At 43.0% G+C, this 20,496-nt stretch overlaps 1 protein-coding gene across 1 annotated transcript in view; it reads right to left on the reverse strand.

Annotated features, from left to right (window-relative positions):
• NLGN4X (neuroligin 4 X-linked) overlaps positions 1 to 20,496 on the reverse strand; it is a 413,540-nt gene that overhangs the window by 170,787 nt on the left and 222,257 nt on the right. Inside the window, exon 3 of the mRNA XM_044287249.1 lies at positions 19,342 to 19,401. Within this exon, the coding sequence (XP_044143184.1) occupies positions 19,342 to 19,401 (60 nt within the window). The remainder of the gene's footprint in view (positions 1 to 19,341; positions 19,402 to 20,496) is intronic.

Here is a 20,496-nt window from a genome sequence, read left to right on the forward strand (position 1 = left end):
TACAGATATACCTCTTAATTTGTGATAGCCAAAGAATAAAAAGAAACAAAAGAAAAACAATATTCAATTACCCCCCTAAACCTCCCTCCAGCGATGAGACGAGCACTCCCCCACTAATATAATATTAAGAAATAGTTGTCTAAGGTTAATCAAGGTAGATTTATTAGGCATAAAACCCGCTTGGTCACTATGTATGATGGTCGCGATAACTGCTTGCAACCGGTTTGCCAGTGTCTTTGCCAATATCTTAATATCAGATGTTAATAATGAAATTGGCCTATACGAGTCAGGTGAGAGTTGGTTCCTTCCTGGGCTTTGGCAATACTATTATTGCTTCTTTCATAGATGCGGGTAGATCTCCTCTCTGAAAGGAGTCATTAAACATAGATCGTAACTGCGGTAATAGTAAAGTGCTATATATTGATTTTAAATTTCGCCGGTAAGCCATCTATCCCAGGAGCTTTTTCATTCAGGAATGAGCTAAGCACCACCTCTAATTCCTTTAATGACAGCGGTAGGTCAAAGTAGGATGCATGCTCTGCCGATAGTCATTGGGTAATAATTAGAGATGAGCGAATCAAAGCTGAAAAAGTGGAATTCGTTCCAAATTTCAGGAAAAATTTGATTTGCAATGAATGCGAATTTCCTCGCGCTTTGTGATAACGAATCACAATTTTTCCTAAAGTGGTGGCTAAAATGGTGGCTACACGTGTGAGGACATGTGTCAAGTAACTCTAGTAAGGCGGGCTGACCCATAATGCCATGTAGGCAGCCAATCAGCAGCCAGCCAGCCCTGTGATGTCACAGCCCTATAAATACGGTGGCCATTTTGGATTCAGACATTTTCCAGCGTTCGTCGTGCAGTGACAGTGAGAAGGCGCTAGGGACAGCAATAGGAAAAACCTCATTGTGACAAAAAAATAAAAAAAGATTTATAAGTGCAGAGAAATAATAGGGAGAAATCATTTCACAGCATCTTAGTGCAGGGAGAGACGTTAGAAGGCACTAGGGACATTGATAGGAAAGTGATTTACAAGCGCAGGGAAAGATTATTTGAGGATCCAAATAGCCATTATACAGCTCTATCATTCCAGCAATTTGTTCTTGGGGTGCAAATGAAATGTTGAAAAGCCTTTAGTGGCTTATATGTGTGGAAAAAGAAAAATATATACGCAGTTCACTTCTGCAGTTATATGTGGTGAAAGCGTTTAGTGGGTTATTTCATTGCAAAAAGAAAAAATATATTCTCAGTTTACTTCTGCAGCTATATGTGATGAAAGCGTTTAGTGGCGTATTTCATTACAAAAAGAAAAACATATAAGCAGTTCACTTCTACAGTTATATGTGGTGAAAGCGTTTAATGATGTATTTCAGTACAAAAAGAAAAATATATATGCAGTTCAATGTTGCAGTTATTTGCGGTAAAAGCATTTAGTGATGTATTTCAGTACTAAAAGAAAAATATATACGCAGTTCACAGTTGCCGTTATTTGCGATAAAAGCATTTAGTGGCCTATTTCAGTACATAAAGAAAAATATATTCTCAGTTCACTTCTGCAGTTATATAAAAGTATGTCAGACAGACAAGTGCCAGACCATGCACAGAGGAGTGGCAGAGGCCAAAATGTTAATGGCACAGGCAGAGGTCGCAGCAGAGTAAAGGGGCGTGGCAGCAGGAGTCGCAGCGAGAGGACTGAGCTCCCTGTGTCGTCTAGCGGTCGTGTCTTGACCAGCAACCCAGTGGTTCTTGATTGGTTAACTTGGTGATCCACTTCATCCCAAGTGAAATCAGACACCCCCAGCCAACAGTGGCTGGGTTTGTCAGACACAACCCTTAGTTGGCATTGCCCGGGAGCAGACCTGTACCCTCACCTGTCCTCAACCTGCATCTGTCCTTTGCTGTTCCCTCAGCCACAGAAGTATTGTATGCTGTGGGCTCAGCTCCACTTTACAGTGAGGACAAGGTACTAGAGGAGAGTCAGCAGCTACTTCCCAGCCAAGATCTGGAGGAGACATCCGCCGCTTCCTCCGCTGGGCGGGTAAGTAGTGATGAGGAAAGTGGTGTGGGAGGTGGTGTTGCGAGTGGTAAGGCTCCTGACTCAGAGACCGTTGAGGAGGACATGTAGCAGACACTACTCGATGATGATGAAGCCGATCACACTTGGGAGCCGGGTGCAGAAGGGGCTTCATCATCATCAGGAGAAGAGGGTGGCAGATTGCCTGTGAGGCAGCGGCTGAGCCAGCAAGGTAGCATCATGGCTGGGAGTCAGCAGGGTGGCAGCAGTGGGAGGTCGGTAGCAAAACGTGCTTGGGGTAGACCACCTGCTTCGCAGCAGCCTACCTGCCCGGGAAGTAGTTGTGTAGGGGTTCACGGAGGCAGCGGCGGTAGCAGTAAGTCAGTGTGGACTGTTGAGGGGAAAAACACCTACTAGGTGGTGTGGCAGTTTCTTGCTAAGGTGCCGGAGGAGGTTAACATGGCCATATGTAGAAAAGCATAGCCAGGGTGCCAATGTTGACACCGTGGCCCTGCGTCAACATATTCAGAGTCATCATAAAGTGACCTGGGAGCTCCGTGGCGCCACTGTGGTGGTCCAGCCTGCTGCAGCAACTGCTGCATCACCCAGTGGCACACACCCGGTTTAAGCCAGTCAAGACTCCACCACCTCAGCCGAAGGGAGCTGTCTGTCATTCCCATCTTCTGCTGGTCCAGGTACTCATGCTCCTCCTCCTCCTACACCTCATCAGTCATTCTGTCAGCAATCGATCACCAAAGCGATTGCAAAGAGACAGCAGTATACGTGCACTTATCCAACAGTACAGAAGCTTAATGTGCTCCTGTTCTGGTGCTGCAGTCCCTCCATTTGCAATTGGTGGACTCTGCACCTTTCAGAGAACTGATGGCTTGTGCCGAGCCGAGGTGGAGAGTCCCAAGACGTTATTTATTTGCTAAAAAGGCAGTACCAGCCTTGCACAAATATGTGGAACAGAAGGTAGGCCAGTCTTTGAGCCTGTCGGTGTCTGCCAAAGTGCAATGCAGTGCCAACGTGTGGAACTGTAATTACGGTCAGGGACAGTACATGTCCTTTATGGCCCACTGGGTGAATGTGGTTCCAGCACAGCCACACCAGCAACTTGGCCAGCTGATGCCAATTCTGCCTACACATTGTCATGCCGTTAGTCGTGTGACAATGTCCGCCTCTGCCTCCTTATCCTCCACCGTGTCCTCAGCCTCCACTGCAGGGACAAGTCAAAGTGTCCCTTTAGCATACCACATGTGCAGGGCAAGTCGGTGTCATGCTGTTCTGCATCTCATTTTCCAGGGTGAACAGAGTCACATAGGGGAGGAACTGCTCCGTGTCCTTCGTCAAGAAATCAAATCCTTGCTTTCTCCCCGACAACTCAAAATCGGGACCATGGTGACCGACAATGGGAAGAACATTGTGTTGGCGCTGCGTCAAGGAGGGTTGAGCCATGTGCCCTACATGGCACACGTGTTCAATCTGGTTGTTAAGCAGTTCCTGAAGTCTTCCACCCATCTGCAAGACCTCCTAAAAATGACCAGGAAACACAAAGCACACCCTCCTTGAGCTGCAGCGGCATAATGGCATCCCCCAACATAGGCTGATATGCAACATTTTTACCCCTTGGAATTTCACCCTCCATATGTTGGACCGACTATATGAACAGAGAAAGGCCATCAACGATTTCTTCATGATCCAGCCTGATAGGAGTAATCCCGTGTATAACTTAGAAGTCAGCCAGTGGCAGCTCATGCGTGACACCTGCAGTTTGCTTAGGCCCTTTGAGGACGCCACATTGTTTGTCAGTCGCCATGACTATGGTATGAACAACGTCATTCCATTGTTTTATGTCCTGGAACAGATGGCGGTAACAATGGCTGGTCAGGGGACAGGAGACGTGGCATCTAGATCTCATGGCCACATGTGCCTTGTGGGGGGTGAACTGCAGAGAGTTTCTGACATTCAAAAACAAAACAAAAACAAATCAGTGACCAATATAGCCACCTTTCTTTGCAAGGACACTCAAAAGCCTGCCATCCATGGATTCTGTCAGTGTTTTGATCTGTTCACCATCAACATTGCGTGCAGCAGCAACCACAGCCTCCCAGACACTGTTCAGAGAGGTGTACTGTTTTCCCTCCTTGTAAATCTCACATTTGATGATGGACCACAGGTTCTCAATGGGGTTCAGATCAGGTGAACAAGGAGGCCATGTCATTAGATTTTCTTCTTTTATACCCTTTCTTGCCAGCCACGTTGTGGAGTACTTGGACGCGTGTGATGGAGCATTGTCCTGCATGAAAATCATGTTTTTCTTACCTTGCAGACTTCTTCCTGTACCACTGCTTGAAGAAGGTGTCTTCCAGAAACTGACAGTAGGACTGGGAGTTGAGCTTGACTCCATCCTCAACCCAAAAAGGCCCCACAAGCTCATCTTTGATGATACCAGCCCAAACCAGTACTCCACCTCCACCTTGCTGGCGTCTGAGTCGGACTGGAGCTCTCTGCCCTTTACCAATCCAGCCATCTGGCCCATCAAGACTCACTCTCATTTCATCAGTCCATAAAACCTTAGAAAAATCAGTCTTGAGATATTTCTTGGCCCAGTCTTGACGTTTCAGCTTGTGTGTCTTGTTCAGTGGTGGTCGTCTTTCAGCCTTTCTTACCTTGGCCATGTCTCTGAGTATTGCACACCTTGTGCTTTTGGGCACTCCAGTGATGTTGCAGCTCTGAAATATGGCCAAACTGGTGGCAAGTGGCATCTTGGCAGCTGCACGCTTGACTTTTCTCAGTTCATGGGCAGTTATTTTGCGCCTTGGTTTTTCCACACGCTTCTTGCGACCCTGTTGACTATTTTGAATGAAACGCTTGATTGTTTGATGATCACGCTTCAGAAGCTTTGCAATTTTAAGAGTGCTGCATCCCTCTGCAAGATATCTCACTATTTTTGACTTTTCTGAGCCTGTCAAGTCCTTCTTTTGACCCATTTTGCCAAAGGAAAGGAAGTTGCCTAATAATTATGCACACCTGATATAGGGTGTTGATGTCATTAGACCACACCCCTTCTCATTACAGAGATGCACATCACCTAATATGCTTAATTGGTAGTAGGCTTTCGAGCCTATACAGCTTGGAGTAAGACAACATGCATAAAGAGGATGATGTGGTCAAAATACTCATTTGCCTAATAATTCTGCACGTAGTGTATACACTTCCTGATAACTTCCCTGTCATTGATCACCCCCCTGTCATTGATCACCCCCCTGTAAGGCTCCATTCAGCCGTCCGTATGATTTTTACGGATCCACGGATACATGGATCGGATCTGCAAAACACATACGGACGTCTGAATGGAGCCTTACAGGGGGGGATCAATGACAAGGGGGTGATCACCCATATAGACTTCCTGATCACCCCCCTGTCATTGATCACCCCCCTGTCATTGATCACCCCCCTGTAAGGCTCCATTCAGACGTCCGTATGATTTTTACGGATCCACGGATACATGGATCGGATCCGCAAAACGCATACGGACGTCTGAATGGAGCCTTACAGGGGGGTGATCACCCATATAGACACCCTGATCACCCCCCTGTCATTGATCACCCCTCTGTAAGGCTCCATTCAGACGTCCGTATGATTTTTACGGATCCACGGATACATGGATCGGATCCGCAAAACACATATGGACGTCTGAATAGAGCCTTACAGGGGGGTGATCAATGACAGAGGGGTGATCACCCATATAGACTCCCTGGAGGCTCCCTGATCACCCCAGTCATTGATCACCCCCCTGTAAGGCTCCATTCAGACGTCCGTATGATTTTTACGGATCCACGGATACATGGATCGGATCCGCAAAACGCATACGGACGTCTGAATGGAGCCTTACATGGGGGTGATCACCCATATAGACACCCTGATCACCCCCCTGTCATTGATCACCCCCCTGTCATTGATCACCCCCCTGTAAGGCTCCATTCAGACGTCCGTATGATTTTTACGGATCCACGGATACATGGATCGGATCCGCAAAACACATACGGACGTCAGAATGGAGCCTTACAGGGGGGTGATCAATGACAGGGAGGTGATCACCCATATAGATTCCCTGATCACCCCCCTGTCATTGATCATCCCCCTGTAAGGCTCCATTCAGACGTCCGTATGTGTTTTGCGGATCCGATCCATGTATCCGTGGATCCGTAAAAATCATACGGACGTCTGAAGGGAGCCTTACAGGGGGGTGATCAATGACAGGGGGGGTGATCAATCACAGGGGGGGTGATCAATCACAGGGGGGTGATCAGGGAGTCTATATGGGTGATCACCCCCCTGTCATTGATCACCCCCCCCCCCCCGTAAGGCTCCATTCAGACATTTTTTTGGCCCAAGTTAGCGGAAATGTTTTTTGTTTTTTTTCTTACAAAGTCTCATATTCCACTAACTTGTGTCAAAAAATAAATTCTCCCATGAACTCACCATACCCCTCACGGAATCCAAATGCGTAAAATATTTTAGACATTTATATTCCAGACTTCTCACGCTTTAGGGCCCTAAAATGCCAGGGCAGTGCAAACACCCCACAAATGACCCCATTTTGGAAAGAAGACACCCCAAGGTATTTGCTGAGGGGCATATTGAGTCTATGAAAGATTTAAATTTTTGTCCCAAGTTAGCGGAAAAGGAGACTTTGTGAGAAAAAACTAAAAAAAAATCAATTTCCGCTAACTTATGCAAAAAAAATAAAAATTCTTTGAACTCGCCAGGCCCCTCATTGAATACCTTTGGGTGTCTTCTTTCCAAAGTGGGGTCACATGTGGGGTATTTATACTGCCCTGGCTTTTTAGGGGCCCTAAAGCGTGAGAAGAAGTCTGGGATCCAAATGTCAAAAAATGCCCTCCTAAAAGGAATTTGGGCACCTTTGCGCATCTAGGCTGCAAAAAAAAGTCACACATCTGGTATCTCCGTACTCAGGAGAAGTTGGGGAATGTGTTTTGGGGTGTCATTTTACATATACCCATGCTGGGTGAGATAAATATCTTGGTCAAATGCAAACTTTGTATAAAAAAAATGGGAAAAGTTGTCTTTTGCCAAGATATTTCTCTCACCCAGCATGGGTATATGTAAAATGACACCCCAAAACACATTCCCCAACTTCTCCTGAGTACGGCGATACCAGATGTGTGACACTTTTTTGCAGCCTAGGTGGGCAAAGGGGCACACATTCCAAAGTGCACCTTTCGGATTTCACCGGTCATTTTTTACAGATTTTGATTGCAAACTTCTTCTCACACATCTGGGCCCCCAGAATGCCAGGGCAGTATAACTACCCCACAAGTGACCCCATTTTGGAAAGAAGACACCCCAAGGTATTCTGTGAGGGGCACGGCGAGTTCCTAGAATTTTTTATTTTTTGTCACAAGTTAGCGGAAAATGATGATTTTATTTTTTCTTCTTTTTTCCATATAAAGTCTCATATTCCACTAACTTGCGACAAAAAATAAAAAATTCTAGGAACTCGCCATGCCATTCACGGAATACCTTGAGGTGTCTTCTTTCCAAAATGGGGTCACTTGTGGGGTAGTTATACTGCCCTGGCATTCTGGGGGCCCAGATGTGTGAGAAGAAGTTTGCAATCAAAATCTGTAAAAAATGACCGGTGAAATCCGAAAGGTGCACTTTGGAATGTGTGCCCCTTTGCCCACCTAGGCTGCAAAAAAGTGTCACACATCTGGTATTGCCGTACTCAGGAGAAGTTGGGGAATGTGTTTTGGGGTGTCATTTTACATATACCCATGCTGGGTGAGATAAATATCTTGGTCAAATGCAAACTTTGTATAAAAAAAATGGGAAAAGTTGTCTTTTGCCAAGATATTTCTCTCACCCAGCATGGGTATATGTAAAATGACACCCCAAAACACATTCCCCAACTTCTCCTGAGTACGGCAATACCAGATGTGTGACACTTTTTTGCAGCCTAGGTGGGCAAAGGGGCACATATTCCAAAGTGCACCTTTCGGATTTCTCCGGTCATTTTTTACAGATTTTGATTGCAAAGTACTTCTCACACATTTGGGCCCCTAAATTGCCAGGGCAGTATAACTACGCCACAAGTGACCCCATTTTGGAAAGAAGACCCCCCAAGGTATTCCGTGAGAGGCATGGCGAGTTCCTAGAATTATTTTATTTTTGTCGCAAGTTAGTGGAATATGAGACTTTGTAAGAAAAAAAAAAAAAAATCATCATTTTCCGCTAACTTGTGACAAAAAATGAAACGTTTTATGAACTCACTATGCCCGTCAGCGAATACCTTAGGGTGTCTACTTTCTGAAATGGGGTCATTTGTGGGGTTTTTCTACTGTTTGGGCATTGTAGAACCTCAGGAAACATGACAGATGCTCAGAAAGTCAGAGCTGCTTCAAAAAGCGGAAATTCACATTTTTGTACCATAGTTTGTAAACGCTATAACTTTTACACAAACCATTTTTTTTTGCCCAAACATTTTTTTTTTATCAAAGACATGTAGAACAATAAATTTAGCGAAAAATTTATATATGGATGTCGTTTTTTTTGCAAAAAAATCATTAAATTTTGATTAATAACAAAAAAAGTAAAAATGTCAGCAGCAATGAAATACCACCAAATGAAAGCTCTACTAGTGAGAAGAAAAGGAGGTAAAATTCATTTGGGTGGTAAGTTGCATGACCGAGCAATAAACGGTGAAAGTAGTGTAGTGCAAAATTGTAAAAAGTGGCCTGGTCATTAAGGGGGTTTTAGCTAGCGGGGTTGAAGTGGTTAATGAGAAATACTACAGGTGTTCCTAATAATTCTTTAGGTGAGTGTATATGGTAGGGATTTATGTACAAGAACACTCACCCCCCTGGAATGCTTGGAGAATGTTGAGTGATAAAAACAACCCACCCATGATTTGTGCAGCAAGTGAGTAGAGGTGGGAATCATATGCATCTCTGAGACACATATCACTTTAGGTTGATAGTGCTGTAACTGTAGGAATACCGCTGTGCTCTTTGCAGCCTCTCCTATTCCCCTCACATTCCTATCATTTTAATTTTATCTGCCATTCCATAGAAAAAAAGTAACTTAAACCATATATCTAAAGCAAAAAACCTTCCTGTACCCGTACATCGGCATACTAAAAAAAACATTCAGAGCCATATTTAAAGTATACATTAAACAAAGTTGCTGCTCCGTTCTGCCTCCTATTGAATACGGTCTGTAGTATTGGAGCCCCATCAAACTCCATGTACCTACTTCCTCTTTACTAAATAACCTACTGCAAACATATATACTCTGGAAGAAGCATCCTACCTCCTGTGAACCATTAGTGTAAAGTAGTACAATGCTATCATAGTCATATGAATACAAAAATAGACCAGATTGTTAAGACTATATAGAAAAGCAGAAAACTGAAACATTATATTGCACTTATCAGTCTCTTTCCTCGACCCGGGCTGGATCCTTTTGAGTCCCATAAACCTGCAGGATACGTAGTCAATCAGTGTTTGCTGACACTTTAAGGGAACATTCATTGGTTTCCACCCACATCCAACGGTGTTTCAAATATGTAGATCTTTCCATGTGTAGGTCCCGCAAACGGCATTTCACTTCCTGGAACTTTACTCTTTCACGCTGAACCTCAGCGAAAAAATTCAGGAAGATGGATACTTTGCTCCCATTGATTAAAAGACCAGGGTGATCCCTTGCTTTTTTGAGGATAATGTTTATGTTCCTGAAGTGTATCATCAAAAGTTGATGAGTTGGGGCCCCCGGTGGCAGAGCACAGAATGGCACCCTGATAGAGTCCTTGCCAATTTTAAGAGTTAGCCAATCTTCAAAAAACACCACTGGGTCGGACCCTTCAGCCTTTTCTGGCACCCCAATCACCCTGAGATTATTTCTGTGTGACCTATCTTCTAAGTCATCTGTTTTGGCCATCAATAAAAACACATCATGTAAAATTCTACCAAGATCTATCTTTACCGGGGTATCTAATCTTCAATGATGGTCACTCTGTCTTCCACTTCTTTGATCCTCTGATCCTCCTTTGATTCTTTAGAGACCATCTTTTTCTGTAACTGCTACTCCTGAACCCATACAGGTGGACAGCATCAGGCTGACTGAATTGGACTGAGGTCTTGCCTGATGAGACATTTTCCTGCAAACTGCCCATATTTGTATTCAGAATGTTTAATGAACTGCTGCAGTGTTTAACCGCATTGAATATATCATTAATAGTGGTCTCAGCCCCAGGAGCAGTAGGAGTTTCCAGTTCCATATGTGGAGTTGATGTCTCAGCTAAGGGAGCACTTTCTTGCTCATCTTGCCCCCCTGCTGTTGGTGGGGCCACCATTTTAGGTATTATAATTGTCCCATCAGAGCCTGCTTTATGGCTGCTCATGGGTTCATCCCTTAGAGATTCTACAGGGGAGGTGCTCATCAGTGTCTGGGAAGATACAGAGGAGGATCTTGCATATCTACCTAGGCGGGCCGCAAGGTCCACGGCCCGCATCTCCACTGCGACGCCATATTGTTTCGGCGTTGTGGGAGGTCCGGCATCCTTGTGCTCCTTCTCCTTTTTACCTGTGCGGGTCATTTCGGCACAGGAGTGAGACGCTTGACACAGGTGAGTCGCTTGTGGTGTATGTATGTACTGCGTGGTGCTACAGACCGAGGATGATGTTGGATACTCAGGGAACAGGACGGGAGCTCTCGCTGCTGCGTCTTCCTACATGCCTGCTCAGGCCATGCCCCCATGTTGTGGTTTTATTAACCAATGCACAGTTCAGCTTGATTTACTGTCTCATCAATCCCTTAGCAGCCAGAACAATGTGACATGGGAGAGAGATGACCCGAATATTAGTAATCTGCAAGAGTTCCTGGAGATATTCTGCAGTCTTGGATGAACCAGGGCATACCTCTTCTACTGCCTCCTCTCTCCAATACACCTTCCAGTTCCAGGCCTAGGAGCTGGACTGGAATAATAATAGTGTAGTGGTAGCAGTTTGAGAGGGTCTGTCAGGGACAAATTAATGACAAACCATTGGGTTGCTAAATACCATCCACATTGGATGCCTTGATTTCTCTAGCCATCTGCACTGATCTGTGATTCAGAGAACGTGACAAAGAAGTTGGCTATGAGAAAAAAATCTGTTCACTCGGCACTGGCATTTTAGAGACCTCCTTTTTCTGTAACTGCTATTCCTGAACCCATACATGTGGACAGCATCAGGCTGACTGAAGTTTGAGTGACTGCATAGGCGCTCTGAACCTTTGTTTGTATTGCTGAGCTAGATGACATTACATCCCCACCTGCCCTATTAAGGCAGGAAAACTTCTAAGCATGGGGGGGGAGGGGGGGGGAGAATTTACCCTAGGTGAAGATCAGTCCTCCCCTAGATTAACATTATCTGTGTTATTGTCCTGTGGTGGTATTCTATTTACCACTTTGACCTCTTTGCACTTAGGAGCAGCCTTCCTGTATCAGGCTGTAGTGAACCAATCAGGCCGTGGTAAACCATTTGATGTCTTGAGAAACCCTTGGTGGTGACTTCTGTTGATAATAAGGCTCTTTCAGAGTACATTAAGTTTGTTGCCGTGCCCTTAGACCTACAAGTGGGTGCATGCCACAGAGAGAAAATCTCCTTGTTTTTCTTACTTGTGTCTACCAGCTCTATGTTACTGGGGCTATACTGGCTCCATCTGCACAGCTGTGTCATGGACTGGGACCTGGAAGAGATAATGCTTTGGGGATCTGAATATCACCTCCATTGACTGTTACTTGTTCAGCCTCTTTCATCTGTTCCACAAAATCTGCACGAGTTGCCTCCTGCTGATGCCAGCTATGTCAATGTTTTTTTTTTATTAGAATGATATTGAGATGTCGCCTCCTAATTGGAATTATACTTATCTTACTATCCTATAGCTCTGCTGCCAGAGACAACTCCTCTACAAGATCTAACCGTTATTCTTGCCTAAAACTCTGACCAGGTCAGTATACATCAAGTAGAACCTGGAAAGAGATTTTATTTGAAAATCTTCCTCCTTGGCTGAAACCAGGTTCTTCATGAATTTAAAGAAAGAAGGCTATCTTCAGCCTTCCATTGCCTGCTGCAACCTACTGTAAATAAAATAACAACTAAAAATAAATACTCTTTGACACTAATTTATGAGCTGTTTGAGAATTTGTGGAGCCAATATCTTTACCAAACTGGACCTTCTGGGGAACTACAATCTAATTCCGATTTGTAAGGTGGATGATTGGAAAACCTCATTGAACACCCAAGGCGGACATTTCAAATAGCTGGTGAAGCATTTTGGCCTCTTGAATGCTAATCGGGTTTACAACCCAGATTAGCTAAGGGTACTTTCACACTTGCATTGTGAAGATCCGGCAGGCAGTTCCATCACAGGAACTGCCTGCCAGATCTGGAAATCGTGTGCAAACTTATCCGTCTAACAAATGCATTGAGACATTGGTGTCAACCGGGAAAACGGATCCGGTATTTATTATTAGTTTTTTGCATTTTTAAAGGTCTGAGCATGCATAGACTGGAAACCCGGATCCGTTTTGCGGGAACACTTGGTGCCAGATCCTGGCATTAATGCATTTCAATGGAAAATAATGCCGGCATTCCGGCAAGTGTTCTGGAATTTTGGACGGAGAAAATATTGCAGCATTCTGTAAGAGTGACTGAACTGAAGACATCCTGATGCATATTGAATGGATTTCTCTCTATTCAGAATGCATTAGCATAAAACTGATCAGTTTATCTCCGGTATTGAGCCCCTAGGACGGAACTCAATACCAGAAAAGAATAACACTAGTGTGAAAGTACCCTAACTATTACAGACAATATACTCCATATTCTTCTACAGCACCTATTTTTGCTCTTATTTATAAAGGGGTAAATCCCAGAGTATGGTCCTCTGAGGCGGGAAATGCCTTCAAGTTCATTAAAGTAAAGGGGTTGTGCGCTGGCTTTAGATTGATGACCTACCTTCAGGATAGGTCATGAATATCTGATTGGTCGGGGTCCGACACTCTGCACCCCCGCCATATCAACTGAAGAGGAGGTATCGCTCCATGTGAGTGATGGTTCCGATTCATTACACTGTCCGCTGTTTCAGAACCAAGTGTAATTGAAAGTACTCATTCCATTCACTTAAATGGAGCAAGTACTTGTAATTACACTACGCCATCGCTGCAAGGGAGATGACACATAGACGACATGTAGTGTAAATAACAGGAAGCAGCGCTCGCATGCAGCGCCTCTTTCTCTTCAAACAGCTGATCGGTAAGGGTATCAGACCTCCACCTACCTGAGGATAGGTGATCAATATAAAAGCCCTGTTAAGCAGGTTTTCTATTCAGCCTCCATTCTCCATCGCCCAGACCCTGCCAAACAGTTCTTCCTAGAGGTAAATGCATCCTATGTGGGGACTGGAACCATTCTCTTTCTCTATTGCCTTCTCCTCTGCAGATCATATTTTTTTTTGTGCCCTATAACATTAGTGTTGATCGCGAATATTCTAATCGCACATTTTTATCCCAAATATCGGCACTTCGAGAATTTGCGAAGATGTAGAATATAGTGCTATATCTTCACAATAATATATATTCTCCTGCTTCTTGCTTGTGGGCCAATGAGAAGGCTGCAATATATTTGTCTGAGTTTAGCAACATCCCTAGCAAACAATAGGCAAGTTGCCTACCCCTTACTATATAAAAAACTCCCCAGCAGCCATTTTCTGCTGTTTTTTGCAGTTCTGAGAGAGAGAGAGAGAGAGAGCAGTGTCATTGCTGTGCTCTGTGTTTTGCTGAATCATCTGGATCCTTATTCAATTACATTAGATAGCTTTTATATATATATTTATATATATATATATATATATATATATATATATCTATAAATTACAGAGATAGTGGGAGATAGTGTAGGTTAGAAAGTTATATCGTGTACAGTGCAGGGTGCTAGGTAGTGTGATAGGAATCACTGTACTGTGCATTTTCTCAAGCCTCAGGAAACTTCTAGCAGCTTAAAAAATGTAGCAAAAGTGACCCACTCCTGTATTGCGCGTGCAATACGCGCATATTACATTGCCGATTTTCGCAATCAAGAAAATAATGAATGGAGTTCACAAATTCTAGAATTTTCAAATTTACCATGAATATTAGGCCAAAAATGTGCGAAATATTGTGAAAACGAATATTGCCCATGCTGCTCATCACTATATAAGATACACCTGCCCATAAGACGCAACCAGGTTTTAGAGAAAGAGGGAAAAAAATAATAATCATCAGACCCCCATATCTTACCCCTAATGTTAATAAGACCCTAATCAGACCTCAGATCAGACCCACAATCAGACTTCAGCTCAGACCCCAATGTGAATGACCAATATTCAGACCACAGATTGGATCCCCAAATGTGAATGACCCCCAGACCTCAGATAACAGCCCCATTATGAATAAACCTCCCCCCATTCTGACCTCAGATCACCCCCCCCAAATGTGAATGACCCCCTAGACCTCAGTTTAGACTGCCTTGCTCATTGCAACTAAAATAAAAAAATCAATTTACCTCACCTGCAACTTACCTCGCAGCCACCTCCATTGTCAGATTACAGCTCTCTTCTCTTCCTGCTGCGCTCTCTTCTGTAACCTAACACGCACAGTGTGTGGTCACAGAGCGTTGATATCCGGACACTGTGCGCAGTCACAGCAGACCCGACGGCAGAGGGCAAGGAATCGATGAGTACAGAGTGTGGTGAGCTCTGCATCACAGCTTCCTGTTCCTCCGGTACTAATAAACACTTCCATAATGGAAGCACTCATTAGTATTCATCCTATAAGGCATTTTCTTACATTTTATGGAGAAAAAAGTGTGTCTTGTGAAGCAAAAAATACAGCAATTTTTCTATCAGGACTGGGAGCTACAGGCTATTAAATTGGCATTGAAGGAGTGGCGTTATCTACTGAAGGGAGCCATCGGTCTGACCATCTAAACCAATCACAAAAATCTGACATATCCTCACTTGGCTCTGTGCCTCAATGATTTCCTGGCCCAATGGTCTCTATGTCTTGTCCATTTAAATTTTTTGTTGCTTTTTGTCTAGCAGGTAAGGCAGTTACTTTGTCTCATTCCATTGACTCCTCAGATCAAAAGAGCTTCCTCTTTGCCTAATGTTTTTTTCCTCTGAAGTGTCAGCTGCAAGTACCATGGCAAACAAAATAAAAAATCACAGATCAAGCAGGAGACCAATGCTTCCCTTGATTAAGAGATTTGCAAACAAGAAAGGAAGAGTTCCTTCACAATTTTTTCATGGAGACAGGGTCTGGTTAGACCATCTTTCAAATTTGCTTCTAGTTTCCTGGGGCCTTTCAAAATCATCACCTAAGTCAATCCAGCCTGTTACAAGCTTCACCTGCCATTGTCTCTGCATTCCCTATTCCTTTCATATGTCTCTTCTTAGACCTCTGGTGCTGAACCATTATTTGATAAGATCTGTATCTACCCCTGTTCCTGTCAGTAATGAGAATAATTTTGAGATCAAAATTAGGTCCCCTACTGCCTATACTGGATTCTTGGTACCATCCCTTTGCCTGAGATTTAGGTATTCTAGTGTTTTCTAGTCCTAGTGAAGCAGTGGCGGATGAACAGCCTGGTCTCGGGAGGGGCACTTCCAGATTATTTTCTGTCCGCCAACACAGAACAATGGTGTTTATAGAACAGACAACACAGTGTAGAGGTATACTGTATATTGTGTGGCACAGTGTATGCTATGTGTATAACAAACATATTTCACATGAAAACTTACAATTACTTGGCTTGGCCCTTGGGTATCTCGAACACCACTTCTACAACTTGGCCGCAGGCTCGGTGGAGCTGATGTTGTGTTTTATCCTAATGAAAAAGATTTCAAATTAAGGATTTGGAGAAGGGGCAGTGAGGTCGCGGAGCAGGGAGAGGCTGAAGCTGCTGATAGGGAGCTCATACCATGGGGGAGTAATAAAGCCCAACATAATGACACCCCACCAGTAGAAATAATTCTCCATATAATGTGACAGTGCAAAAAATACCCCCTTATAATGCTCCCAGTTGAGCTAATGTCCCCATAGTGCCCCATAATGTGCCAGTATAAAACACCCCTATATAGTGCCCCCAGTAAATGCCCCCATAGTGCTCCTCTTCCCCCTTCCTCCTAGTGCCCACCATAATGAACCAGTATAAAATGCCCCATAAATAGTGTCCCAGTAGATACCCTCAGTGGCCCCCATAATTTTCAAGTATAAAATACCCCTTCTTAGTGCCCCCTGTAGATGACCTCATAGTACTCCTCTCCCCTTTCCCCATAGTACCAACCATAATGTGTCCCAGTATAAAATTCCACTGTACAGAGCCCCCATATAAAATATCCCTTCTTTGTGGCCTCAGTGGATGCCCCTATTGTGCCTTCAATAATGTGCCAGTAATAAGTGCCCCAATAATGTGCCAGTAATAAGGGTCCTCAATAATGTGCCAGTAATAAGTGCCCCAATCATGTGCCAGTAAAATGTGCCCCCAATCATGTGCCAGTAAAATGTGCCTCCATAGATGCCCCCAATCATGTGCCAGTAACAAGAGCCCCTCATCATGTGCCAGTAACAAGAGCCCCCTATCATGTGGCAGTAATAAGAGCCCCCATCATGTGCCAGTAGCCAGAGCCCCCAATCATGTGCCAGTAATAAAAGCACTCCCCATCATGTGCCAGTAATAAAAGCACTCCCCATCATGTGCCAGTAATAAAAGCACTCCCCATCATGTGCCAGTTATAAGATCCCCCATCATGTGCCAGTAACAAGAGCCCCTCCAATCACGTGCCAATAATAAAAAACACTTCCCCCAATTCCCCCAACATGGGCCAGTAATAAAGGCACCCCCCATAATGTGCCAGTAATAAGAGCCCCCTCATCATGTGCCAGTAATAAGAGCCCCCATCATGTTACAGTAATAAGAGTCCCCCATCATGTGCCAGTAATAAGAGCCCCCCATCATGTGCCAGTAATAAGAGCCCCCAATCATGTGCCAGTAATAAGAGCCCCCCATCATGTGCCAGTAATAAAAGCCCCTCATCATGTACTAGTAACAAGAGCCCCCCCAATGTGCCAGTAATAAGAGCCCCCCATCCTGTGCCAGTATGCCAGTAATAAGAGACCCCCATCATGTGCCCGTAACAAGAGTCCCCCCATGTAGCAGTAAAAGTATTGTACATATAAAAAAAAAATTATACTTACCTCCATGTCAGCGATGCAATGCAGGCCTCTTCCGGCCTGTGTCCTGCGCTGTACTGCTCAGGCGGCCGGCCTAGTGCCTGCAGCCTATCAGATGAAGGGGAAGGAATACGCCTCTTCCTTCCATGCCGCAGCACAGCCATCTGTATCGCTGTCCTGAGGACGGCGATACAGATGACTATGGAGATGAGCGCTTCCACAATGGAAGCGCTCATCTCCCTGTGCCCCGCCGTCCCCCCCCCCCACACTTTCTGAGCAGGGGGGTGCAATTGCTCTGTTGCCCCCCCTCCCCCCCGCATCCGCTAGTGTAGTGAAGGTGTGCTTTTTCTGTCTGTTTATCCATATACAAACTCTGACTGTTTACAGCCTCTGATCCTCTGCTCTCTGTCCTGCTCTTGGATTTGTTTTATAGATGTGCACGTAGTATTCCTGTCTTCATCCTAGCTTGTCTCTTGAGTACAAATGTTGCCTGCTCCTTCAGTGCTTTGCACTGGTGTCTCTGATCCAAGTGGATAAGCTGTCAACTACATGGGGACTAATGTAGGAGGTATTGGCCTGGTTGGTCTCCTGGAGCGAAGTCCAGATCCCTGTATAGGGGTCAAAGAGTGAATACCAGAGGACCAACAGGACAGCCCCCTTAGGTTTATACACAAGACAAACTGGTCAGTTGGCACATAGGGTCAACACCTACTGCCTGTTAAACCCTCTTATTCATTTACTGTCCAGTCATATACAAGAGATTTGGATAATTAAGCAGAAGGATGGCTTAGAAACCAGAACCTAGAAGTTAATGTATAAAATATGACTGAAGTAGTACAATGGGGTTAATACAGTTGAGGTCAGACTTTTTATTGAGGTGTGTTTTATAATATTCCTACCTTCAGGGATGCAGAAGGGACTTCAGCTTATAAGTGGTCTTCTCTTATTTTTCTATAATTTATATAACTTTTATTGCGTGTTCTGTATGTTATTTTACTTGTATTTTTAGACTTTGTAAGCAGTGCCCTTTTTGTATTAGAATCTTGTAAAAAGAGGTATCTTCCAGGGGAAAAAAAAAAAAAAACTTTTCCACCAGCGCAACATTCTGGAAGTTGAATCAAAGTCTGACTTTTCAAAAAGTCTCAAGGGAAGAGCCAAAACCATTCCTAAGCTGTTTAAAAGTGTTTTCTACCTAAGAGTGTTTTATACCTGTTTTATATCTAAGAAAATTGTATGGCTATACAGTATGTACTTGTGAGTTACCAGATTGGCATCTGGTCAGTCATAACAATGGGCGGTAGCAGAGTGTATTTTGGTTGAGTGAGCTGGATTTGGGATGTGATTTTTGCTCAAGCTGCAGCCAGGGTAGAAGGTGAGTGGCAGATTGAGTGAGTTCAGTTTCACCTATGTTTATAATATTTCAAATTGCTCTTATTTCAGGGGTTACTGAATTGAGAATCCTGAAAGGGAATACATAAAAAAAACCACTGCAAGACATATGCACACTTTCAAATAGCCAACAGCATTGTTTATCAAATGACAAAATAACATTATATATGCAGTATTTGAATATCCATAGATATATATAAAAAAAGTTATCATTTCGTATAATGAGCTTTGAAATGGAATAATACTGTACCACACCTAAAGCATGTTTTATAATTCATAATGTACCCTTATTACAAAAATATCTAAGTATCTATGTTAATGCTGTTTGATGGGTTTAAAAATATTCTGGGAGTTTTAGCCTACAGTATTGATTTGTGGAAAAGTATAAACCACATGTTTATTTTGGAATTATCAGTGAAGCAATCAATCATGCACGTGCGACCCAATGTCATCTTGTGAATTTTGTATATTGGTTAAAAAAAGATTCAAAACAAATTGAAAGATATCAAAATGATATTCAGTGTTCAAGAAGTAAAAATGTTAAGAATATATGCCATAGAAAAAAAAATGTTTATTGAAAAAAAAGAAAAAAATAATATTCATGCATCATACTGAGCTTGAATATGTATATATAAAAAAATATATATATATATATACCTTCATCTTCACCACGGTCATTATTGGCTATATCATCAGCTTGTTTCTTTGTGTTGGCTCCTGAGGGTAACAGTAAGAAGAATAAAAAGAAAACGGTAATTCAAATATAGGGGGCTTAAAAAATCCAATAAAAAGAAAAACTTGAAAAAAGAGATACAAAAATATTGTTATACAATAATGTAACAAGCTGTTACATTGTATGCAAACATAAAGAAAATCAAAAACTGATGTGAAAATGCTATATATTTGCAATGAAGAGAAAGTGAAATGGTTTTTGCATCATATTAGTAGGTTAATTGAATGCCCTATATGTAAAAAAAAAAAAAAAAAAGTTAAAACATATTCAAGAGAAGTTAAAATTGTAGAAAATATATTTTAAGTAGATGAAAAAAATGTTTTGTACATATTAAAAAACTGGAAAAGTTGCCACAAAAATCAAGAGATGATTATTTTTATGTATGCATGCATGAACTGTGAAATACTGCAATGATCTATTGTGTACAAAGAACATTGTGGGTTATTTACTAAAAGAAATACATCTATACTAGGCATATTTCTGGCTTAGTCTGTGGTGACAAGGTTCTTTTTATCGCAAGCTACAACTTTTCCCAGCTTACAACAGGTCTAACAAAGTCGGTGTGACGTGGGCCGGGAAAGGGGATAAGCAGGCCCGTCTCATTCATCATTTTCTACATCTGATTTAGGAGTAGAAAATGAGCTGGGTTAGATTTAGAAGTGGTGCTGTATCCGCGTAAGTTATGTAGAGGTCAGCGCCTCTACATAATTTTGGCGGATCCACTGCCAGTGCAGGGCCTTATTAAGTCCAGCGTCTAAAATGCTGGTCTAAAATGCCAGCCCTTTCTTTTTTTGTCACGAATTAACAATCCAAACTTTGTTTTTATATAAACCAAATAACACTCAAATTGAACATTTAAATTGACAAAATGGGTAAACTCTCAGATAATAACTCCTATTTACTATAACTGCTGCAACAACTACTAGGCATAGAGATTTATTTTCATGGGATTCATACACCCAAACTGTGATAGAACTGATTTTTGTAAATCTGAATTAAAATATAAAACATGTTCTATATGGAGTAAAATAGTTAACAAAATAAAAAATATATAAAATTGAATAAAATATATTTGAAAG

Source organism: Bufo gargarizans, chromosome 3 (assembly GCF_014858855.1).
Source record: "Bufo gargarizans isolate SCDJY-AF-19 chromosome 3, ASM1485885v1, whole genome shotgun sequence".
NCBI lineage: Eukaryota > Metazoa > Chordata > Amphibia > Anura > Bufonidae > Bufo > Bufo gargarizans.